At 36.1% G+C, this 26925-nt stretch overlaps 1 protein-coding gene across 1 annotated transcript in view; it reads right to left on the reverse strand.

The window, feature by feature from the left end:
* SMCHD1 (structural maintenance of chromosomes flexible hinge domain containing 1) overlaps positions 1-26925 on the reverse strand; it is a 151843-nt gene that overhangs the window by 94656 nt on the left and 30262 nt on the right. The window contains exons 8-19 of the mRNA XM_005868751.2: positions 21663-21777; positions 21426-21545; positions 16515-16681; positions 14605-14695; positions 13741-13951; positions 10672-10792; positions 10411-10594; positions 6806-7000; positions 4445-4558; positions 2951-3057; positions 2069-2151; positions 1779-1892 (exon numbers count right to left, since the gene is read on the reverse strand). Coding sequence (XP_005868813.1) covers positions 1779-1892; positions 2069-2151; positions 2951-3057; positions 4445-4558; positions 6806-7000; positions 10411-10594; positions 10672-10792; positions 13741-13951; positions 14605-14695; positions 16515-16681; positions 21426-21545; positions 21663-21777 — 1622 coding nt within the window. The remainder of the gene's footprint in view (positions 1-1778; positions 1893-2068; positions 2152-2950; positions 3058-4444; positions 4559-6805; positions 7001-10410; positions 10595-10671; positions 10793-13740; positions 13952-14604; positions 14696-16514; positions 16682-21425; positions 21546-21662; positions 21778-26925) is intronic.

Consider the following 26925-nt stretch of genomic DNA (forward strand, 5'->3'; position numbering starts at 1 on the left):
CCCATCGACACTGCCTTGAGTGTGACAGGGGGCGGGGCCCCAACCCCCCAATCATAATGACAGACATATATAGACCAATGGAATTCAATACAGCACCCTTCCATATACAGTTAATTGATTTTTGACAAGGATACTATGACCATTCAATGAGGAAAGAAGTCTTTTTGACAAATGATGCTGGGAAAACTGAATATCCCCATGCAAAAGAAGTTAACCGTATTTTTTAAAAAAATTAACCTATATAAAAGTCAACTCAAAATGGATCAAATAATAAAACTAGGAGCTAAAACTGCAAAACTCATAGAAGTAAACATTCAAGAAAAGCTTCATAACATTGGATTTGGCAATGACTTATTGTATATGACATGGAAAACACAGGCAACAAAAGCAAAAATAGACAAATTGGACTATATCAAAATCTAAAACTTTTCTGCATCAAAAAACACCATCAGGATAGAGAGACCAAGATGGCGGCATAGGTAAACACCGCAGACTGCTGCCGCAAACAACCACTTCAAAAATACAACTAAAAGACGGAACGGACATCACCCAGAACCACAGGAAGGCTGGCTGAGGAGAGACTCTTCAACTAGAAGGAAAAATAACAGCACACCGAGGCTCAGAGGAGGCGCAGTGTGGAAAAAACTCAGGTGCGGAGGTGCGCGCGCAAAGCGGGCTGGTGGCTGAGAGCGCGGTTGTCGTTTTCGGTCAGGGGGGAGTCTCAGACTCTGAGCTCCAGATACGGGCGAATCGCTGGGGACTCGGACCCAAACGGGAGAAGCGGGAGTGTCTGGCATCAGTTGGAAGGCAGCTTTCCCTCCGAGGTTTGCAGCGGTTCCGGGGGTTCTGAGAAGCAGAGCCTCTGGGAACAGGACTGAGGGCACCATAACGGCTCCCTCCGCCCGCCCTGTTGAGCCCGCCCCGCCCAAGCCCTGCGCAGAGCCATTTGCCGGATCGCCGCAGGCAAAGGCTAGATAGGGTAAAAAGGCAACCCACGGAGTCAAAGAAAATACCTACAAATCATATTATCTGACAAGGGATTATTGCACAAACCATATAAAGAACTCCTACAAAGCAACAAAAAAAACACACCAATCTAATTTAAAAATGGGCAAAGGACTAGAATAAACATTTCTAAAAGAAGATGTAGAGATGGCCAATAAGCATATGAAAAGATGCTCAACTTCACTGATCATTAGGGAAATGCAAATCAAAACCACAATAAGATATCATTCATAACAATTAGGATGACATTAAAATAAAACAAAATAGCATGTTGGCAAGGATGTGGAGATACTGGAACCCTTCTATATTGCTGATGGGAATGTATAATGGTACAGTCACTGTGTGGACAATGGATAAAAAAGTTAACAAACAAGGTGACTCAAGATGAGCAATAATACCCACTTCTTTCCTCTTTACCAAAGAGTGGGTAAGGCTTATTATGTGAACCAAGTACTTTTGGCCAACAGGTTCTGAGCCACAGTATATCTACTTAGAGGGGATTTAAGGATTATTTACATTCCTATCTAGTACAAATTGTTATACATGTATTTTAGCCCATACAGTTACCTACACGGGAAAATTTAGAATAAAGTTTTTTTAAAAAAAACTAAGATTATCAATTAGAAAACTCAAATTATTCATAACACATTTGAAATTCCTAACTTTAATAAAATCTAAGATTGCTACGTTGTCCTTAATTATATGAATATATTAAAATCTGTATTACACATTTAAGAACAATATTAAAGATCCAAATTAGTTTTTATACTTACTGTGTAATATAACTTTGAGCTCAACCAGTAGTTTCTTTGACCCTCCATGACCTGTTCCTGGAAGCTTTTGCATCGCTTCTCCTTTTTTATTCAGTATTTCAATCCTTAATGCACCTATTATACCAAAATTTAAAGTAAGAGTGTCTTAGTTACACCCAATAATCTGATGAACTTGCCAGGTCTTCACACTGCATTTTAATTTTTCATGGTCTTTTACATATTGGGAATGTAAGACACAAGAAAAGCCTTTTTTAAGTATTAAGAAAAAAACAAACAAAGCAAAAACATACCAATGGTAGTTCCAGCAGGCCTAATTTCATTTGGAAATAATTCATCTCCTTCAGGCCAAGTTACTGACAATCTATCAGGAAGCCTAATAGGAAACCGGCACATTAATGTTTAAGCCCACATTTTAAAAAAATTAACATTTTGAGTATTTCTCCATATTATAAATTATTTTGGTACAAAACACTTTAGTTTCACAAACTATGTTAATTATGGTGTTAATTAGAAAATAGAAGTTACAAGAAACTTCAGCATTTCTCATATATTTTCAAAGGTTAAATCTGAACTTCTATATGACTAATAATCTAAAAGTTTTCTCCACCTTAACCATCACTGTGGCTACTGAAAAGTCAGGCAAAACCTCTTGGTATTAAGAGCTAGAAATTGTCAATTTTTCATAATTTTTCATTTATTATAAAAGTTACCCTTTGGAGATATAATAAATTCTTAAGAACAGAAGGATTACCAGTTAGATTCAGTGAGAATCAAAATGTCCCCATCATTAGCTACACAAGAGTCACAGATAGAATTTTGTTTTTCTATTTCCTTTTACTTCTCTTGCATTAATCTTTACCTCTGAGAAGTTACAATTTTCCTCTTGTTATAGGCCAAAGTTGTTTTTTTTTAACATATCCTAATCATAGTGCCTATAATAGTGATACTTTAGATATATAAAATTTCCTCTTTTTTCTGTAAAACAAATATAGGATTCTAATTTTATAACTAGAGGTCTCGATTTTTTAATGTTATTTGTCATAATATATACATCTAGACTACAAATGCCCTATTAGAAGAGCATAACAACACACTCAAGAATAGTTGAAAGCACTATGATCTACTCTTGATTTTTTTTTTATTGTTATCATGCATCTTGAAATGAGAATTACCTTGCCATTTCATCTTCTACATATTTTTTTACAGCTTTCTCAGCAAAGGTCCTATCCAGTTTTGCAATTGGCACAATTTTTGTTTCATCATACAGTGCTCGTGGTTCCTAAATCAATAAATTAAATTTTTATCAACCTTGCAAAGAAAACTATTTGAATTTAGTTGCAATAAAAACATTCATTTATTTCTTCTAAAGAAATATATTTATCCTCATAAAATATATAAATTCATAATAGTTATTATCATTACACATCTGTGTTTATTTCCATTTTTCATGTTACCTCCTTAGGCCTAATTAAATACCATTCAAATATTAACAAGAGCATGGTTTAGAGATAAAACCCACTCTAGTTTTAGAATCAGTCATTTTTTTAAATTTAAAAGTTTTTATTGCCATTTATTCCCCCTATGCCCTCTTCTACCAACACACATCCCCCTCCATCCCTGCAATCACCATACCATTGTCCATGTCCACGTGTTCTCTCTCTCCTTTTTTAAAATATATTTGTACTGATTTCAGAGAGGAAGGGAGAGGGAGAGAGAGAAACATCAATGATGAGAGAGAATCATTGATTGGCTGCCTCCCGCACACCCCCTACTGGGAGTTGAGCCCGCAACCTGGGCATGTGCCCTTGACCAGAATCGAACCCAAGACCCTCCAGTCCACAAGCCGACACTCTATCCACTGAGCCAAGCCAGCTAGGGCCACGAGTTCTCTTTTTACACGCTTTTTTACTCAATCTGTGCCCCCAACACCTCCTCTCCCAGAGTTGTCTCCCTGCTCTCTATGAGTGTCTATTTTGTTTCTTAGTTCAGTTTGTTCATTAAATTCCACATATGAGTTAAATCATATGGTACTTGTCTTTCTCTGGCTGGCTTATTTCACTTAACATAATGTTAGAAAATTCATTCTTAAGAGAATTCTGGCTCTAGTGTTTACTAGTTTGTGGGCCTTGGATGAAATGTGCACTTTACAAAATCATTGTGATAAGTAGCAATAATATATGTATACTTGTTAAACATTGGGCATACAAATGTTAAATTCTATAGATTATTAAAACCACCAAATATGAAATATAAAAACGCATGCTGACACTACCCAATGGAAAAACCTGATGGCCGTTTTCTTCCCCTTTTTATTTTCTTTTATTTTAAAAACCTTTGTACCTTGCCCTAACTGGTTTGGCTCAGTGGATAGAGCGTCAGCCTGCGGACTGAAGGGTCCCAGGTTCGATTCCGGTCAAGGGCATGTACCTTGGTTGAGGGCATATCCCCATTGGGGGGTGTGCAGGAGGCAGCTGATTGATGTTTCTCTCTCATCTCATCGATGTTTCTAACTCTATCCCTCTCTCTTCCTCTTTGTATAAAATCAATAAAAAATATATTTAAAAAAAGAAAAAGAAAAAACCTTTGTACCTTATTTCTACATTTAAGCAAAAGTAAATGGTATCAACAGACTTTCAATAAATATTTTGTATTACTTGTTGTCTTACCATTGCAATTTGAACCTCTCCTCCAGTAGCATATACTTCTCCATCATGATTACCATAAAGAAAAAATTTTTCTATGCTTCCATAAAACAGAGGAAGTGTCTTGATTGTCTTCACCTAATATTTAGTTTTGAAAGAAGACTTTAATGTTAATAGTTACTAAAAGAAACAGCTTTAATAGAATAATTATTTCACAGAACCATTTTATACAAAGGAAAAAACTTGGCATCTATCACTAGAAAAATGAATTTTAAAAAAATCATTCTAATATTCTAATAAGTTAGAATTGTGAAGTTCTCTACTTATTCTCAACACATTTTAAAGACACAGTACCTTTTTCATACAAAAATGTCATAGCTATGCATGTGTCTAAAAGGTCCATAACTCCTTCAAAGTAATTATTATAAATACCAAAGTATCTCAAATCTTTTTCCACCATAAAATCTGGCTTTCAGACTATCAACAACGACTTACAAACTCCAACTAGTTATCACTTCCTTCAAATAAATTAGCTTAATATTGCCTATAGCATTTCTTTTCCTTACATGGCTTAAAAAAATCAAAGAGTAATTTCCATTATCCAGCTCAGAAATTCTCGACAAGAACTATAAGAGTTGATACCTAATCTACCTTTCCAGTCTAATTTCTAAACTATTTCTCTTCACATACACATAGCCCAAGTCTACTGCTTGCTGTTTCCCTGAACTTACAAATATCTTTGTCTATGCTCAAATTACCTCTCTGAGAAGGAATTTGACAAAGCTGATCACTCCCTCTTTCTTAAAACTCTTCAATTGACTTCCATATTCTCCTACTTTCCTTCTATCTCACCAGCTTTCCCTTTTACTCTTGTCAGCTCCCCCTTTTTCATTCTAATCGCTAAATGTTAGAAAAACAAGAATGTAGCTACACACAGTACTTCTAAGTGATTGCATCCAAATCCGAGTTTTAAATAAATGACAATGATTCTCACGTTTATGGAGAAAATACACAACCTCCTACCTTTGTAATAATCTGTTTAAACCTGAGCCTACACTTCTTTCGAGGTCCTTACAAAAGCTGTTTCCTGCCCAAAGAATTTCATGATTTACACTCTTCTCCTAGACCCGTGGTCGGCAAACTGCGGCTCACGAGCCACATGCGGCTCTTTGGCCCCTTGAGTGTGGCTCTTCCACAAAATACCACATGCGGGCGCGCATACAGTGCGATTGAAATTTCGTGGCCCATGCGCAGAAGTCGGTTTTCAGCCTGGGTGAGTCTATTTTGAAGAAGTACTGTTGATATTTGGCTCTGTTGACTAATGAGTTTGCCAACCACCATCCTAGGCCCATCCAAAGTCAGAAAATTTTCTCCTCACCTTCTAAATTGTCAAAGAACTATTCATCCTTTTTTCATAGTAGTTATCACCTTCTGACCTATTATTATTTACTAGAGGCCTGGTGCACAAAAAGTTGTGCACTCGGGGGGGTCCCTCAGCCCGGCCTGTGCCCTCTCGCAATCTGGGACCCCTCGGGGATGTCCACCTGCTGGCTTAGGCCCGCTCCCCAGGGGATTGGGCCTAAGCTGGCAGACAGACATCCCTCTGGCAGCCCGGGAGCCCTCGGGGGATGTCCACTTGCCAGCAGGGACCAGGCCTAAACTGCAGTTGTACATCCTTAGTGCTGCTGAGGAGGCGGGAGAGGCTCCTGCCACCACCACTGTGCTGGCAGCTGGCAGCCTGGCTTGTGGCTGAGCAGAACTCCCCCTGTGGGAGCGCACTGACCACCAGAGGGTAGCTCCTGCATTGAGCATCTGCCCCCTGGTGGTCAGTGTGTGTCATAGTGACCAGTCATTCCCAGTCGATCTGCTGTTAGGGTCAATTTGCATATTACCCTTTTATTACATAGGATGTTTAGGTTATCTATTTTTAAGTTGTAATCACCCTAAAGACAAAGCACATCTAATAGATCTCTGAATTCTCCACAACGCAAAATCTATAGCAACTTACAAGAAGCACATAATAAAATTTGCTAAAAAGTCATAATTTCAAATCACATTAAAAAACATTGAAAATATCTATTTGAGTAAAGTTTATTGCAAGAAACAATAAAAACCTCGCTAACTGAGCCTTAGGCAACAAGCAAGTTTTTTTTTGTTGTTTTTTTTTAATGCCATGTTAAATTATGGAATTAAAATCAGTTTGACCTTTTCATTTTTTCCTGGCTCCTGAGGAACCAATCAATACATACATTATTTTTAGTTGTTGCTAAATTCTAATACATCCAACCAATGTCACCCCAATAAATTCAATAAAATTTTAAATTCTAGTACATCTATTAGTTTCAAATTCTACTAAATACTGAATCTAAAAAAAGTTAAACCTACCATCTGTCCTGCTTTGTATATTTTTCCATCCCATTCTATTGCTGAGTATGTGGCCCAGGGGCCCTGCTTTTTAGCAGGAAGATCAGAACGTGTACTTATTCCTTTAAAAAGTGTAAATTTTATTTGTTTGTCATACTTTTCATGACAGTCTTTGAGCCAGAAAGAAAATTCTCTGTCAATTTTCACTCGCTGCTCCTGTAAAATTTAAAAACATTCTATGAAATATAGTTAACATATACAACCATGGACACTTGTCATTCATTCCATTTTTTCTTTCCCACCCAGAAAACCTAATAAAAAGCTAAAATATTTTGCTGGATTTTTCTCGCATACAAATTTAGATTTCTAACAAAACCAGTATTACAGAAAGCAAATCTTTATTATCATCTTTGGAACCAAGTCTCAATGGTCAACACCAACAATAAAACTTTACTTCCTTGCTTTAAATTTTAGGGTACAAAAGAAATTATGAACAGCAGAGGCAATGAGAAAGGGGTAAATGGAACCCTTATCACTGTGAATCATGCACATTCTCAACAGGGTAATAAATAACTTTTTATGTATCAAGAACAGAGATACATAAATATAGTACATAAACATATGTAAGGCATATCTATGGTATTAAAATATCATGGGGGAAAGCAATAAGAAAAAAAAGTATAAATAAGGTTCCTGATGAGGGTGATAATAAAAAAAGGGTTGAGAAACCCTGCTATGCAAAACACATTTTTCCTTTTAATTATGTAATGCATATTACCTATCCCAAAAATTAAATCATAAGGTAAAAACAGTGTTTTCTAATAATATATAATACAATATTACTGCTTATCATTCTTCACCCTGCTGGGAAATAATTTAGAGATTTATACTCAAACATAACCTGCAATATATTGTTTAATGCTTGTCTTTAGAAGAATGAATAGGAAAAACAATCTCCATCCACATTACATGCTTTCACAGAAGACAATGCACAAAATTACAAAAGTTCATTTCTTTCTCCATCCCTTTCTCCGTATTATACTATTTCCAAATGAAAATGGGGCAAAATTAAAAATGATTTCAGCTTTGAATAAGAAATACATGTACTTGGTAAAAACTCAAAAATGGCAAGTTTCAAAGAAAACTTCCCCAAATACTTTTCCCGGGTACCAACTCCTTTCCGAACAGCAAAAAACTGTTGTCACTTTGTCAACTTGACAGGGATATTAACATTATCAGTCTGGGTACATTTTTACACTGCACTTCAATGTATAGCCTGTGTATTAGAAAAAATTATTCTAAGCTAAAATGTAAAGAAGTCTTAGGATTCATTATCAACCAAATTACCAGATGCATTAACTAATTGCAGACATTCAGTAATGTGTTAAAGGAAAATGTTACAAGTGTGGCAAGGTGACAGTTAATCTAGGAGAGGAGTATGTGGGTACTCATTATAATATTCTTTCAACTTTTCTATGTATTTAAAATTCCCAAAATTAGAAAATACATATTTTAAAATGCAATGTGACAAAGAAACAGAATTAACCTATTGTGGGTAACTTTTGGAAAGACCAAATTGTTCAATAAATGTTGGATAGTTAACAGTAATATATCTATCATGTGTAAGTACAAGTAAGACTTTTCTCAGGGGATAATTCTTTAAACGTATCTTAATCTTCCATGATTCAGAATCTTTTATTAACAGCAAAATGAATTTCAACATCTTGTAGGAATGACTGACTATAAATACTGTAGGCTATTGTGTTTACTGTCCAGCAATTTTAGGTTCACAATAAATGCACCATTTCTTTGCAACTCAACACTGAACTACTGAAAGAGTAGTATATCAAGTAAAAGTTTCTGAAGTATTTGGATAGAAGAAAAATACAAAAGTACACTAGTTCCATTCAACTTAAAAAAACAAAAACTATCATTCTTGTTTTATCAATCAATGCATGTATTTTAAAACTGACCAATATCAAATCACCTTTTAGCCCAAAATATTTCAGTTCTACCTCAACTTCACCCTTAAGATTAGATTAAAATTGCATAATTTGGTTATTAAAATACAAAAACAGCCCTGTATTTGATAATATTGTTCTTATATGCTCTCATTAAATAGATATTCTTCTATAGCTCCTATTCACTATGGTCATGGTCTTGATATTAAGATCTAATAAAGAACTTTAAATTTTACCCCAAATCATCTAACCATTAGCCATTTTTAAAACTTTGTTTTTAAAATTGATTTTTAGAAGGGGGGGAAGAGAAACATTCATTTGTTGTTCCACTTATTTATATATTCATTAGAGGCCCAGTGTACATTTGTGCACTTGGGGAGGAGGGTCCCTCAGCCCGGCCTGTGCCCTCTCGCAATCTGGGACCCCTCGGGGATGTCCACCTGCTGGCTTAGGCCCGCTCCCCAGGGGATTGGGCCTAAGCTGGCAGACAGACATCCCTCTGGCAGCCCGGGAGCCCTCGGGGGATGTCCACTTGCCAGCGGGGACCAGGCCTAAGCTGCAGTCGGACATCCTTAGCGCTGCTGAGGAGGCGGGAGAGGCTCCTGCCACCATCACTGTGCTGGCAGCCATCAGCCTGGCTTGTGGCTGAGCAGAGCTCCCCCGTTGTAGCCTTAAGTGGAGCCCAGGCTCCCAGTGCTTCCTTGAGCGGAGGCCAGGCTGGCTGGACGCAGGTATCTGGGATTTATTTATCTTCTATAATTGAAACTTTGTAGCCTTAAGTGGAGCCCAGGCTCCCAGTGCTTCCTTGAGCGGAGGCCAGGCTGGCTGGACGCAGGTATCTGGGATTTATTTATCTTCTATAATTGAAACTTTGTAGCCTTAAGTGGAGCCCAGGCTCCCAGTGCTTCCTTGAGCGGAGGCCAGGCTGGCTGGACGCAGGTATCTGGGATTTATTTATCTTCTATAATTGAAACTTTGTAGCCTTAAGTGGAGCCCAGGCTCCCAGTGCTTCCTTGAGCGGAGGCCAGGCTGGCTGGACGCAGGTATCTGGGATTTATTTATCTTCTATAATTGAAACTTTGTAGCCTTAAGTGGAGCCCAGGCTCCCAGTGCTTCCTTGAGCGGAGGCCAGGCTGGCTGGACGCAGGTATCTGGGATTTATTTATCTTCTATAATTGAAACTTTGTAGCCTTAAGTGGAGCCCAGGTTCCCAGTGCTTCCTTGAGCGGAGGCCAGGCTGGCTGGACGCAGGTATCTGGGATTTATTTATCTTCTATAATTGAAACTTTGTAGCCTTGAGCGGAGATCAGGGCCGGCTAGGGCAGGCGGGAAGCTTGGCTTCCTCCCTCACAGGGGCAACCAAGCCTCCTGCTGGCTCAAGCTCCGTGGCCGCTGCCATCTTTGTGACGGACTGACGGATTGAGGGTGTGATGGCTAATTTGCATATTACTCTTTTATCAGATAGATTGGTTGATTACTGTACGTGCCCTGACTGGGGATGGTATGAACACATAAATCCTCATAGGAAAAATTTACACATATTCTTTTGATTAAATAAAATGAAAAGTATACAAAATGTCTTATAAATCTACACTAATAGTGACTTTTGTTGTACATAAAATAGAACATTTGCAAATATTCAAAACTTGATATTTACAATCATACCTGTCCATTTGAAATCCTTGTAAAAAGGGTGTTCTTATCTTTCAATTTTAGCTCAAGATCCATAAAAGTCAGTTTATTTGTGCTGACCTGGAATCTGTCATTAGTGAATAATGCACCAGATATTCTATTGTAGCACTCGATTGGTACAAGCCCTCTCTTCTTAGGAGGAGCACACCAGTCAAAGCTTGAATAGAACAAAATATTAGTTAGTAAAAAGATTAGGTTATAAACAATATAATTTCAGCAAAAACAAAAACTTACTCTTCAACAGATGTATATGGTATTAGTCGTCCATTCCAAAAACATTCAAAAATAGGCCTTTTTCCTCTTGCAGCTTTCTCAATTATATAACAATCATCATCATCATCTTCATCTTTTAATTCTAGAGCGCAGGAATGAAAAAAATGTTTATTGCTATCAAGTATATGAAATTTTTAAAAAGTATATGAAACTTTTGTCACTTTTGTCAATTTCTATAAGTAAAATGTTCAAGTTGCTTCAGAGAAATGGTAACTAAAACTCACGATTGTTAACGTTGTATTCTAGAAAACTTAAGGTAGCTTTATTCTTAGTTTGTCCTCAGAATAAAAGATTTCCAAAGTGGTTATACATTACCAATGGGGTTTCTCATTTAAAAGCCAAGAATTGCCGGCTGGCATGCTCAGTGTTTGAGCATTGACTTATGAACAAGGAGGTCACAGTTTGTTTCTGGTCAGGGCACATGCCCAGGTTACGGGCTCGATCCCTAGTGTGGAGCATGCAGGGAGCAGCTGATCGATGGTTTTCTCTCATCATTGATGCTTTTCTCTTTCTCTCTCTCTCTCTCTCTCTCTCTCTCTCTCTCTCTCTCTCTCTCTCTCTCTCTCTCTCTCTCTCTCTCTCTCTCTCTCTCTCTCTCTCTCCTGCTCCCCCTCTCCCTCTCCTTTTCTCTCTGAAATCAATAAAAATATTTTTAAAAATAAATAAAGTCAATAATTACTTATATATTAATCAATGTGTTAGGAGCTATACTAGCTAATAAAATTGCAATCATTAAAACCTGTTTATAAAGCAAAAGAGTCACATATCCAAAGACATTGTGCTGTAGCACAATACCTCTTCCCTACAAATATAGGAGCATAAATCCTATGCCTAAAACACAAGTTTCAGCCCAGCTGGCATGGCTCAGTGGTTGAGCGTTGACCTATTAACCAGGAGGTCATGGTTCGATTCCCATTCAGGGCACATGCCTAGGTTGCAGACTCAATCCCCAGTGTGGGGATTGCAGGAGGCAGCTGACCAATGATTCTCTCTCATCATTGATGTTTCTATCTCTCTCTCCTCCCTTCCTTTCAGAAATCAATTAAAATATATTTAAAAACCAACAACAACAAAAGAGACAAGTTTCACAATTTTGTCAGAACCAGTATGTTCACTTAAATATTAGCTGGGAAACTTATAGTATCTAGCAGTAGCAAGTTTGTCTAGTTTGGGCAAATTAATCAATAATACTAAATTTAAGTTTAACTTACATAAACTATTAAATTTTTGAAGATCAGATCCAGGTGATACAGCAGAAATTATAATATGTAATTATAATATGTTACAAAGCATCAAACACATATTTAACACAAATATCTATAGCATTTTATATTTGTTAGCAATATATTTTCATATATCCACTTAAATCACGATCAAACATTATAATAGTGATATAGCAACATCTCAGTTTTTCTGGCATTAAATCAGCCTCACAAATAAAGACTTCTTCACACAAAAAACCCTCACAAGGAGTCCCTAAATAAAAGTTCCCTTTCAGACAAAATTGCTTTGCTCTTAGAGAACCCCTCTAATCATGACTCAATTTATTGGCTCTTATTTTAAGAAATCATTTGAAGAACTTGATCTTCCTGTCTATAAGCATACAAATATTAGAAATGGCAAATTAAACCGGGAGTGGAGACATCACAGGCGGCAGAGTCACTGACTAGTAAATGTATGAACACTAAATAAATAATGTTGGACAAAAAAACAGCTGTTTCTTATTTACCCCTCAAAAAACTTCTATGAAGCATGAACTATTACCCACCCCTATCATTTCACAGATAAGAAAAACTGAGATAGGCAGTAAGTACTTTGTCAAAGTTTACACAACAGAAAGTGGCAGAGATGAGATTCAAATCAGGAAATCTGGTTCCAGAACCCAAAACACTAAGTACATAGAGAAAGTATTCTGAATGAGAAAATTTAATACTTTTAATCTATGAATTCAATGAAATCTAAATAATCCACCAGGATTTTTTTTAAGTGCATGTACAAACTGATTTCAAAGTTTATCTAGAAAAGTAAAAGATTAAGAAATAAGAATTTTCTCAAAAAAAGAATACTAAGTGTCTTGCCCTACAGATATCAATATAGAGTATATAGCTATAAGAAGGTACCATTACTCACATATAAAAATACAAAATAGCCCTGGACAGTTTGGCTCAGTGGATAGAGCGTCAGCCTGCGGACTGAAAGTTCCCAAGTTCGATTCTAGTCAAGGGTACATGCCGGGCTGCAGACTCGATTCCTAGTAGGGGGCATGCAGGAGGCAGCCAATCAATGATTCTCTCTCACCATTGATGTTTCCATCTCTCTCTCCTTCTCCCTTTCTCTCTGAAATCAATAAAAGTATATAAAAATACAAAAATAGATCTATAGTAAAGAAACCAGATATATATCCATATGGGAACTTAATATTATTATAAAAATGATATTTCAAACTATTCAAAAAATCATAATATTCAATATAATTGGTGGTAGGAAACTGAATGCTTACATGGAAAAATAATAAAGCCCTACCTTACCCTACACACAAAAAAAGGAGATTAGATTTCAGATACATTACAGATCTAAACATAAAATAATTTTTAAAACTACAGGATCCCTTTATAGTCTTGAGAAGACTTTTCACAGTAAGACAAAATCAGAAAGCATGAAGAAAAAACTAACTACAGAAAGTTTAAAACTCCTTTATATATGCCTACATAGATAATGGGAAAACAATAAGGGGGATATATAAAGGATTAATATGCAGTATATAACTAAAAGTTCCGTTCAATAAAAGATCTAAGGTAAAATATGTAATGTTTCTTAAAGCCAGTGCTTTATTCATCTAAAAGTGAACATACACAAAAATCAAGAATTATATAAATTATAAATACCTAACATCTTTAAGAGATTTGCATAAGGAAAAAGGTTTTAATATTTATCCAGCCTTAATAGCCCAATTAACAATAATCATGAAAAGAAACAATCATGATCCTAAATCACTTCACATTTTGTAGCTAAGACAACAGGTTAACATACTTGATGGAAAGCATGGATCATCAGGGTAAGTTTCTCTATCATATAAGAAAGGGTGATATCGGATAATCCCTTCCACTACACCGTCTCCTTCAACGTGAGCTTTGAACTCAAAACTATCAGTTGCTGTGTTTATATACAACGTCTGCATGTCATCTTGTATTTCCCTTAGGTTGACAATCTTAGGTGCCTTCCCTTTTTCAAACATAGAAATCTAAAATAAAAATAAAACAAAAATAATTAAATTCTATGGTGACTTTTGTTCTCAGCTATGATCCAACAAAGGAATAGGCAAAAACTACTTTTATTTGTACAAGTAAAAATCTAGCTGAATGAAATATTTTACATGAGTTAAATAGCTATAAGTAGCATATCAGTATGAAATATACTACTAAAAAATAGAAAGCAAGCAAAAAAAAAAGAGCAAAGCAAAGCTGAAGGACAGATAAGTCATGAGAACATTTACAAGGTGTCTTGCTAGAGGTAGGAAGTGGGACAATGATATACATGAAATTCTAACAGAACCCAACACTCAAATGTTTTGTGGTTCTAAATCTTACTTCACCATCATAAGACTTCTGTGAACCAAAGGGAAACTATGTCCCTTTTCCTCTCTGCTTTAAGACATAATATTCAGCAACAACTCATATCTCTATAAAAGAGAGAGAAAAAAAGAAACTAACTATGGTACAAAGGTTCCAGAAAAACACATCTAAGAATACCTCTTTATCTGGACATCAAATTAGCAAAAAACTTTAGTAAAAAGGAGAGAGAAGTTGTATTGACTGATTTTTCTTATCCAGAGTCACTTGAACTGGAACAGATTCCTAATAATTCATAATAGTTGAAAAAGGAACTTTATCTTACTTCAATATCAATGTTGTTGAAAGGTCCAACTTCTTTTGATGTACGTTTTTCATTTCCTTTTGGGCCATGAATATAGTAATGATAAATATGCCTAAAATACAGAAAAATAACTTTATACTACTTTTAACTCACATAAAATTATAGTTCATATATTCTTCGACCAAAACAAATCTATAACTACTATTTAGCAGTACCTAATAGACACTATATCAAGCTTTTTAAAACATATATCCCATTTAATGGTAAAAACAATCCTGAGATGCAGGTACTATTGTACCTCATTTTATACATACAGAAATTGGGGTACAAGGAGTTTATATAATTTACCTAAGGTCACAGAACCTAAGACTTTGGAAGAGAAGAGGCTTCAATACAGGCCTTCCTATTTCAAAGTTCACATACTTTATATTTCCAAGAAATACAATTCAAAAAAAAACCTAGAAGGCAAGAGGCTATATTTTTACTTGTCAGGGATGTCAAGGACATAAATATCAAGGAGTATATAGGATTGGATATGTTTAAGTTATGTGTGCAACATGAGAATATTATTCTATAACACTTATAGTTCCTCTCCAATAGCACTGAAAAAATCTTATCCTAATATTCCCAAACAAAAAAACCAAAACACTAATGCATTCATTATTATTCCACTGAAAATCACTTCATTTTTAAACTACTACTTTATTTTTAAGTAAAGGTTAAAAATGACTATATTTTGGTGACATTTTATTCAGGGCTAAAACATACCAAATCTATAATTATTCCTCAAACAGGAAGTTGCAATCTTCCTTCATATAAATTTTAATTTTAAAAAAGAATTAATTATCCTAGCTACTGTTTAAAATACTATTTGATAAAAGAAAAATCACTAAAAATCGTGAGATATTTCTTCAGACATATCAAAAGTGTTAGCATTATAATCAAAGATAAATTACAAACATACATTAAGAAAGTTATTCTTTGTTAGTGCAGGCTTATGTCCTAATTATATGTTTTATATTAACACACTAGAGGCCCAGTGCATGAAATTCGTGCATGGGGGAGGGGTGTCCCTCAGCCCAGTCTGCACCCTCTCCAATCTGGGACATCCCTCTCACAATCCTGGACTGCTGGCTCCCAACTGCTCGCCTGCCTGCCTGCCTGCCTGATTGCCCCTAACCGCTTCTGCCTGCCAGCCTGATCACCCCCTAACCACTCCCCTGCCAGCCTGATTGACGCTTAACTGCTACCCTGCTGGCCCAATCGCCCCCAACTGCCCTCCCCTATAGGCCTGGTCATCCTCAACTGCCCTCCCCTGCAGGCCTGGTCGCCCCTAACTGCCCTCCCCTGCAGGCCTGATCGCCCACAATTGCCCTCCCCTGCTAGCCATCTTGTGGTGGCCATCTTGTGACCATATGGGGGAGGCCATCTTGTGTGAGGGCATGACGGTCAATTTGCATATTACCTCTTTATTACATAGACTTTTTTCATATTAATAGACTTGCTGCAAACAGAATATCTACTATGTAACAGGACATACTGGGTATATAGCAGTGCATAAAAAAAGACATTCCAATAGGGGAAAGCAAACAAAAAAGTAAGTAAAATATATGGCATGGAACATTATGACAGATCTATAACAGAAGCACAAAAGAGAGCTATGGGAATGATGGCACTGAATTTGATAAATTCTGGCTTATTTTTATCAAAGATGTTCCAATGCCTGTGCCTCAAATATCAACCAATACATTACAGGTGACCAATAAATATTTACAGAATAGGAAACAATTTTAATGCTGACATCAGAGTACTAGTTACTATACTGAAAGGAAGAAAATGGGACAGGAGCAAAGCGATAGCCAAGAAGCTTCAATGTACCTGTAATATTTTCATTCTTAAAAACAAGTCCTCAATCAAATATAAATACTTACGCCAACTGTCTTGTCCAAAGATGGAAATAATTTTTCAAGTACGGTATGTGTTCTGATTGTACTCCTGTGATAACCACAGCAGTAAAGCTAACTTTTTCCTTCTCCTCTGAGATAAGGCAATGTAGAAATCTTTCATCATCATTTGTAATGTGAACAGAGTCACATGGCTACAAGAATGAATACAAATAAAACATTACATACACCTTAATTGTAATTACACAAATATAATATTTTGTTATTCACTCGGATAGCTTCAAATACAGTGAGGACAGAGAAACTTTTACACAGATTGCTAAACTGGCAAACATAAAAGAGTATCCTACCATAATGCTAAACCAATTTTAGAATCATGAAGAAAAGGTAAAGAAAAAGAAATACTGAATTTTAAAATGCTGAGAAAAATTAAGGACATTTACTCTAGAATGGAATGAGTCCTTGCTTGGGATACCTACCACTTAATTTGGTCAAGACCAATGCCCAGCTCTCCATGTTTAAGAAACCTAGGATGGGCAATGGACCTAAACAGATACTTTTTAAAAGAGGACATACAGAAGGCCAAGACACATATGAAAACATGCTCAAAGTCACTAATCATCCAAGAAATGCAAATCAAAACCACAATGAGGTACCATCTCACACCTGTCAGAATGGCTATCATCGACAAATCAACAAATGATAAGTGCTGGCGAGGATGCAGAGAAAAAGGAACCCTCTGCACTGCTGAGGAGAATGCAGACTGGTGCAGCCAATGTAAAGAACAGTATGGAGTTTCCTCAAAATACTAAAAATGGAACTCCCATTTGACCTAGTGATCTCACTTCTAGGAATATATCCCAAGAAACTAGAAACACTAAGCAGAAAGGATATATGCATCCCTATGTTCATAGTGGCACAATTTACAATAGCTAAGATTTGGAAACAACCTAAGTGCCCATCAACAGATGAGTGAATTAAAAAACAGTGGTACATCTACACAATGGAATACTATGCTGCTGTAAAAACGAAGGAACTCCTACCACTTGCAACAGCATGGATGCACATGGAGAGCATTATGCTAAGCGAAATAAGTCAGCTGGAGAAAGATAAATATCACATGATCTCACTCATTTGTGGAACATAATGAACAACATAAACTGATGAACAAAAATAGATCCAGAGACCGTCATACCTCAGAGGGAAGGCAGGGGAGGGTGGAGGTAAGGGGGAGAGATCAACCAAAGGACTTGTATGCATGCATATAAGCATAAACAATGGACACAGATACCAGGGGAGGTGAAGGCATGAGCAGGGTGGGGTGGGCGGCAATGTGTAATACCTTTATCAACAAAGAAAACAAAAAAGAAAACTAGGATGCAGTCTGAACTCAGCTGGCTTAGTAAAGGCACTTGTGTAATAAAATCATCCTGGTCCTCAGTCCACTTTCTGAGAATATCTATAGCTTGCAGAATGGAAGTGGGAAGAAGGGATTGGGGGGAGTGTTTGAGGATAAATGTTATAAACTTCTTAACTTTTACTATGAATCTATATGTGTTAAAAATTGCATGCATATATATATATATATACTATGTATGTTGCCACATACTAAAAACTTATAAAGATACATACTGAACTATTATGTCTAGGAAAGCAACATTTTCTTTTAATAAGCATGTATTACTACTTTCTTAATAAAAACAAACCCTGCAAAAATATTGAACCATCCCTTACACTAAATCACTAATATTACAGCTACGATGTATAATATATTTTTATACACTTATGAGAGTGAGAAGAATAGTTTAGGTTTACTAATTATGCAGGTTAATTATCCCAATATTTATCAAGTACCTTCCAAATCCTATCTATGAGTCCACCTAGGCACAAGGAGATAGGGTTCAAGATAAATGAAAAAGTGCCCTTCCTCCTTACAAATTCCATCTAGTACAGTGGTTCTCAACCTTCTGGCCTTTTAAATACAGTTCCTCATGTTGTGACCCAACCATAAAATTATTTTTGTTGCTACTTAATAACTGTAATGTTGCTACTGTTATGAATCGTAATGTAAATATCTGATATGCAAGATGGTCTTAGGCGACCCCTGTGGAAGGGTCGTTCGACCGCCAAAGGGGTCGCGACCCACAGGTTGAGAACCGCTGATCTATTAAGAGGTGAGAAATAAATTATAAGACAATGTGTCATTATAAAGATATGAACCAAGAGCTACAGAGTTAAGTCACCCAATAGACAGCTCAATATGAACATTCCAGACCAAAGAGAAATGAAGGATTGGAGAATATAAGGGAAACACACTAGTTTAAAATATGATGAAAGATGAAAGAGAGGGTAGATAAACCATTTTAAAAGACAGAATTAAATGTGGTGAATGATTAACAATTACTAACTGCTTGGTCAGGGGATGCTGTTAATTAAAAAGGGTAGTTATGAGAAGAAAAAGAGAGACTAAGAAAGGTTAGGATAATGTTTGATTTCAGACGTACCAAAAGTAAGTTACTTATGGAACCCTGGGAGAAGAAAATCCAATTGAAATTGGAAATGAGTATGCTAGATGGTACTCAGCCACCCATTTACACCACCTTTTTTGTTTCCTTCCTGGCTCCAGAGAATGGAAAACCAAAAATCACATTTCTCAGACGCCCTTACATTTGGGGTTGTGGATGCAAATTAGGTTTTACCTAATTAGAAGCACTAGCCAAAGATTCTGAAGGGGAAAAGAAACAGCAGCCATTTCCTGAGGATTCTTGAAGGTTTTCTATAATGATGAAAGATACTAAAAAGACCATTATCCTGGTTCCAGCTTTAAGTATAAGCATTGATACAGCACTGGTTATGCCAGACATTCTATATTCCAGTATTGGAGCAATTGTGACAGCAAGGCTTTTCCAACTCCCAAATCACAGGTAAGGCAGTGTGTTTCTGAATTCCAGACCCAGGTCTTACAGCCATGTAATTATAAACTATGTTGCAGCATCCCCTGCAGGTCAACTTGTACAGTCTTAGAATCATTCCACAAGGTTCAACCTAGAGTTCATTCCTTCATCCCTTCCAATAATCATGGAAGTATCTAATTCCCTTTACTAAATCCTTTTCTCTTTAAAGTGCCTGGAATAGTTCGCTTCCTTTACAGAGAGTTCAACCTGATTCAGTGTCTCAATCTTAACAGTCATTTAACAAGAAACAGATTTGAGAACTGTTGATAGTAAGTGGCGCGCGCGCGCGCACACACACACACACACACACACACACAGCAAGACCGTTGGTTATATAGAGATCAAGAACCACCAACCCCACACACATTTTTAGCAAATGCTAACAGGTCAGGGATATAAGAAGAGTATGCTAGAAAGAACAAGTCAGGAAATTAAAAAGACCAAGGATCCATTAGTACCCATGAATTGTTTGCGGGGATGAAGTAAGTACAAGACACATGAAAAGCTGTCAGAAAGGATGACCCAAGAGACCTCAGCATACAGTTCTGAAAATCACTTAAATTCTCAATTCCTATTTTTTCACCAGTTTTAACATGGCAAATAATATTTCCACCAATATACTTTAAAGCACTTTGTGATAGTAAAGTAATGTAGAAATGATAAAATGGAATACTACTATGCAAATACATTAAGATATATAAACTGTTAAATAAATATAACAAATTTCAAAAGAAAAAAGTGAAATAAGCGAAATAAAGAAATTTCCTGGACAGAGAAGAATGTTAAGCAACAGAAAAAAGCAAAAGTATCCACCAAACAAGAAAAAAAATGTCAGCTTAGTAGCAATATAAGAAAAGGTATTATTTTTACCTATCAAATTGTCAACATTTTGCTGCCCTCCCCACTTTTAAAATAAGAAAATGATCAAATAGGCACTTCCACATATTGTTGTTGAGAGTATATTTGATTTGGGCTCAACCTTTCAGAAAAGTTGTTTTATAATATATATTATGAACATTCATAAAGTTCATAGTATGTCACAGCTGTTAAAATTCTAACGATCTATACTAAGAAACATTATAATTCAGGCAAAATATTATGCAAAGGTATTCACAGCATTATCTTTATAATTATATAAGTTACTATAAATTATATATATTTATAATTTTATATACTCAAAAGAATAGTTAAGATATAGTACATTCAGTCCAAGAAATACCATGAAGCTATTTAAAGTGTGTTTAATTTAAAATGTTAATTTTAAAAAATTTGGGTTCAAACTATATATAATAAAAAAGTTAGACTAGAAGAAAATTCAACTAAACATTAAGTACCTTTTAATGGCATTTGAGATTTTTTACTTCTTTAATATTTTCTTTAAAATTTTTATATAGTTTTAGAATTAGACAATAATTCTTAAAAACCTCAAAATTACTTTAAAATAAAGATTTTAAAATTAAAAATTCTAAAGTGTTTTGAACGGTGAAAAAATTGAATACTAGTATAATAAATATCATGTACATGATCAAGATTCAATTTTATTAACATTCTACTTATTAAAATGAGAATTTGAAAGCAAATTTCTAACAGAAATGAACTGCTCATTACTTTCTCTAAAGCTCTGATTTCCTAAAAGTCTATTATTCTATCCCTGTTTTCCATTCTAGATCTGTGATTATACAACAAAGATTTAAAAACTCAGTCAGTGCAAGGAAAAAAGTTTACAATCTTATGAGCACTTTCGAGGAGGCTTACTCAGCTTTACGAAAAAATTTGTTGTCTAAAAACTTCCAGCCTGAGAAAACACATGCTATTCACATGATTAAAGAAAAAAAGAATAAAATTAAAGTAATTTAATTGTAAATTCCATACCTTCAAGTTTTTTAAAGCTACATTAGTATCTTAGATAGAATTAGGAAAAATATTCTTGTCCTATCATCCATACAAAGTAATACATTTACAATTGAGTTAAAATGTAGTGTACCTTTCTGTTTCTAATAAATCCACTATATATTGACTCTTTATTTTTCTCCTTCTTCTCAAAATCTTCTTTAGAAAGCAAAAGCTCATGAACATCTTGGGAGTCTGCAGGTTTGCTTATCATCTGTTAAATATTAAGAAGAGTACTTTAAACATGAATAAAAGTTAAACTGATTAAAACATTTAGAGTCAACCTCAAAATAGTCTGATCAACTTTCTTTACAAGAAAGTTTTTACTCACTCTGGCTGATTGTCCAACAAAGAAAACAGCCTGCTTGCCCCCAACACCAAAATAGGAAATATCACTATTTAAACTGCGTGGCACTGGTACTGGTCGAACATATCCTGAATGATCACTAAAATAAAACATTAAATTAATGCAGTGATTTTAAACCAGCTACTTAGGCACAAAAAGAAGCTGTCACAGCACTTTTATTAAGTGTTAATAAAATGATCCCCAAGCCAAATGATGCCCTCTTCAAAGATAAAAGAATCAGAGCCAGAAATCGAGACATCATCTCCCGTGGTCGGCAAACTGCGGCTCGCGAGCCACATGCGGCTCTTTGGCCCCTTGAGTGTGGCTCTTCCACAAAATGCCACATGCGAGCGCATGTACAGTGCGATTGAAACTTCGTGGCCCATGCGCAGAAGTCGGTTTTCAGCCTGGGCGAGTCTATTTTGAAGAAGTACTGTTGATATTTGGCTCTGTTGACTAATGAGTTTGCCAACCACTGACAGAGGTTCTCAAAGTTTATTCACCAGACCAGCTACATTAGCATCAACTGCATACTCTAAGAAATGCAAATTTTTGGGTCTAGTTAAGTCAGAAAAATCTCTCAGCAAACAGAACTAAATATCGACCTACCTACCTATACCTCTATAAACTTTCCTTCAAAACTGTTTACTGCTTCAAAACTCATTAAAATATAGTCTGAAGAATAATGGAAATTATAGCAAAGGGAGTCTTAGTTCCATGTATCATGACAAATGAAGAACTCTAAGTGAACCTCTTACTGGCACCACACTGGAGAGGAGACATCCCTGTTTCCTCAAAATATAGGCAAGATCTCTAGGGACATCATTGGCCAATATGAGAAATAAATAGAATTTGGAGTGAGACTGGAACCACTATTACACTAAACGGAAAGGTTAGAGAGCAGATGTGACACAGCTGTAAAGAATTAGAGAATATAAAGATACATTTAAATAACTTACCAATAAGAAACAACAACAGAAAAAAAGGAATGAAAAATATCAAGTGGGTCTAACAGATATGAACGACTGAAGGAAAATATCACACACAGTTTAAGTGTAGTTCTAGAAAAAGAAGAGAATCGATAACAGCTGATTCTCTTGAACCACTAAAACAGGGGTCCTCAAACTACGGCCCGCGGGCCACATGCAAATACAAATATTGTATTTGTTCCCGTTTTATTTTTTTACTTCAAAATAAGATATGTGCAGTGTGCATAGGAATTTGTTCATAGTTTTTTTTTAAACTATAGTCTGAGGGACAGTGAACTGGCCCCCTGTTTAAAAAGTTTGAGCACCCCTGCACTAAAAGATGGGGCTCTACAGATTCAGACCAAAAAAACCCAAACAGGATACATAAAAAGAAATCCATAGCACAGTGAACACCAAAAACAAAACAGATGAACTAGAAAACAGGCTGAGATATAAAACAAGTTAGCAGGCTTTGACAGCAACAGTATCAGATGGTGGAATATTATCTCCAAAGTGCACAGGGAAAATCTGTCAGCCTAGAATTGTGAACTAGAGCTAAATAAAGAATTTACAGATAAAAACCAAAGGAATTTACCATTAAGATATTGACTCTAAAGGAATGTTTCTACAAACTAAGGATCGAGCCAGCAACCAAGGCATGTGTCCTGACCAGGAATTGAACCAGCGACCTCTTGGTTCATGGGTCGATGCTCAACCACTGAGCAACACTGGCCGGACAATGTATTGAAATTTTTAACAAACTCAATCTAAATTTCTATATGCAGCAAAAAAAAACCAACACCTTTAATGGAGCTGGAGACAGAGGGGAAAATACAGATTTTATCACACACACAAAAGCTGAAAAATTCATCAAGAGCAAAGTTGATTTATAAAAACTATTGAAAGACCTTCAGGCATGAAAATGATGATAAGATTTACACAAAGGAATGAAGACCACCAGAAATGGTAAATATGTGAGTAAATAAAAATTGACTCAAGCAGATACTTTTATGTCAACGGTCATAGCACATCTGATATGGAAGATTACCTTAACATGGTAAGTACAAAGGTAACTTTTAAAATGTGTTGTTTGAAAAAAAATGCTGTGTATAAATTGTGAGATTTCTAAAAAGACAGACTTGAAATACTAGACAACAAAAGTATTATTTTGGAGAGGAAGTGGTCAGAGCTAGTGTTCCAAATTCTTTAACATGGCGGGGAGGGAGATATGCAGGAGGTAGTCGATTGGTGAAGTTTTTCTCTCTGTTCAATGTTTCTATTTCTCTATCCCTCTCCTTTGCTCTCTCTATAAAAATCAATAAAAACATATTTTTAAAAATTTCAGCCCCAGCTAGTTTAGCTCAATGGATAGAGCATCAGCCCAAGGACTGAAGGGTCTTGGGTTTGATTCTGGTCAAGAGCACATCTCTCGGTTGCAGGCTGTATCCCTGGCCCTGGTTGGGGTGCATGCAGGAGGCAACCAGTAGATGTGTCTCTCTCACATCAGTGATACTCTGTCACTCCCCATCCCTTCCAATCTCTCTAAAAAAAATCAATGGAAAAATATCCTCAGGTGAGGATTAACAACCACAACAAAAATTTCAGTACATTTAAAATGTCATGCTCAGCTGGTGTGGCTCAGTGGTTGAGTGGTGCAGTTTGATTCCTGGTCAGGGCACATGCCCCCGGTTGCAGGCTTGATCCTCAGTGGGGGGGGGGGGGGGGGGGGGGGGGGGGGGGAAAAAACAATCAATGATTCTCTCTCAGCATTGATGTTTTTATCTCTCTCTCCCTCTCCCATCCTCTCTAAATCAATCAATCAAATGAAAAACAAAGTGTAGTTAGCTGTACTACAGCCATAAAAAAGAATGAAGTTCAGAAGGATTCTACAATACGAATAAACCATGAAAACATTGTTAAGTGAAAGAAACCAGATATAAAATGGCAAATGTATGATTCTTCTTAAATGAGGTACCTAGAATAGGCAAATTCATTGAGACAGAAAGTAGAATAGTGGTTACCAGCAACTATATGTTGTCTACAAGAAACTAATTTCAAATATGATGACATAGTGATATAGGTAGTTTAAAAGAAATGATGCATGGAGGGAAAAAGAAAATGTATGAGGAAAGATATACCATGCAAACATGAATGAAACGAAAGATGGAGTAGCTACAAATATCACATAAAATATGCTTTAGAGTCAATATCTTAATGGTAAATTCCTTTGGTTTTTATCTGTAAATTCTTTATTTAGCTCTAGTTCACAATTCTAGGCTGACAGATTTTCCCTGTGCACTTTGGAGATAATATTCCACCATCTGATACTGTTGCTGTCAAAGCCTGCTAACTTGTTTTATATCTCAGCCTGTTTTCTAGTTCATCTGTTTTGTTTTTGGTGTTCACTGTGCTATGGATTTCTTTTTATGTATCCTGTTTGGGTTTTTTTGTTCTGAATCTGTAGAGCCCCATCTTTTAGTGCAGGGGTGCTCAAACTTTTTAAACAGGGGGCCAGTTCACTGTCCCTCAGACGTTGTATTTGTATGGAACCCCAAAAGACCCCAAATAGCCAAACCAATCCTGAGAAATATCGAAGCTGGAGGTACCACACTTTGTGTGTGACAAAGCTACAGCAATAAAAAACAGTATGGTACTAGCGCAGTGATGGCGTGTCAGCATTTTGAAAAACCCTAACTTAACTCTGGTGCCGTGTCACATATAGAAATTTTTTGATATTTGCAACCATAGTAAAACAAAGATTTATATTTTTGATATTTATTTTATATATTTAAATGCCATTTAACAAAGAAAAATGCCACTTAACAAAGAAAAATCAACCAAAAAAATGAGTTCGCGTGTCATAGGTTCGCCATCATTGCTTTAAGCAAGACAATTACCAGAGACAAATAGTATTACATAATGATAAAAGGGTCAATCCATCAAGAAGTCATAACAACCTTATGTATACACAAAAAAACACAGGTTCAAATTATGCAGAGCAAAAATTTAGAGAACTAAAAACATAAACCTGCAAATAAACAGTGGACTTCAATACCTCTCCTCTTAGTCACCATCACACAGAAAATCTGTATTGATATCAAAGAACTGAAAATATTATTAACCAATTGAATGTAACTGACATTCACAGAACATTCCTCCCAATAGCAGCAAAATACACATTCTTTCCAAGGACACATAGAAAAGTCACCAAAATAAACCATATCCTGGTACACAAACCAAACCTCAAGAAATCTAACAGAACTGAAAGCATAAAGATTATGTTCTCGCCGAAACCGGTTTGGTCCCAGGTTCGATTCCGGTCAAGGGCATGTACCTGGGTTGCGGGCACACCCCCCGGTGGGGGATGTGCAGGAGGCGGCTGATCGATGTTTCTCAAATAAACCATATCCTGGTACACAAACCAAACCTCAAGAAATCTAACAGAACTGAAAGCATAAAGATTATGTTCTCTGACTATACTGAGATCAAACTAGAAATCAAAATACCAACAAGAAAATCTACTGAGACCACTTGGAAACTGAACAACACATTCTTAAAACAATCCATGGATCAAAGAGCAAGTTGCAAGGAAAATAAAAATTACACTGAAAATGAAAGGGAAAATAAAGCATATCAAAACTTGTGAGATGCAGCAAAAGTAGTCCTAAGAAGAAAATTTACAACATAAAATATTCATCTTAGAAATGGTCTCAAATCAATTATCTTAAGATTCCATATCAAGATTCTACAAACAGCAAAATAAACTCAAAGAAAGGACATAATAGAGATAAAAGCAGAAATCAATTAATTTGAAAACAGAAAAATGACAAAGAAAATTCATCAAAGTGAACACCTGTTCTTTGAAAAACATTACCAGCAATCATATGGTAATAAACTTGAAAATTTAATGAAATAAGATTAACTCCTAGTAAAATGACTTACCAAAACTAAATAAGTAAGAAATAGTCTAAATATTCTTCTAAGACTCTGAAAGAAATCAAAGCAATAGTTTAAAGTTCCTCCCACAAAAAAACTATCAGACCCAAATGTTTTCCTAAGTGAATTTAAGTTGTAGAAGTATAAATTAACTAGAGGCCCGGTGCACAAAAATTTGTGCCCTCGGGGGGGGGGGGGCCCCCAAACCCGCCCCTGAACACTGTACTGGCCATCAGCCTGACTTGTGGCTGAGCAGAGCTCCTCCCATGTGAGAGCGCCCTGACCACCAGAGGGCAGCTCCTGCCTTGTTGATCTGCCCCCTGGTGGTCAGTGTGTGTCATAGT

Source organism: Myotis brandtii, unplaced genomic scaffold (assembly GCF_000412655.1).
Source record: "Myotis brandtii unplaced genomic scaffold, ASM41265v1 scaffold276, whole genome shotgun sequence".
NCBI lineage: Eukaryota > Metazoa > Chordata > Mammalia > Chiroptera > Vespertilionidae > Myotis > Myotis brandtii.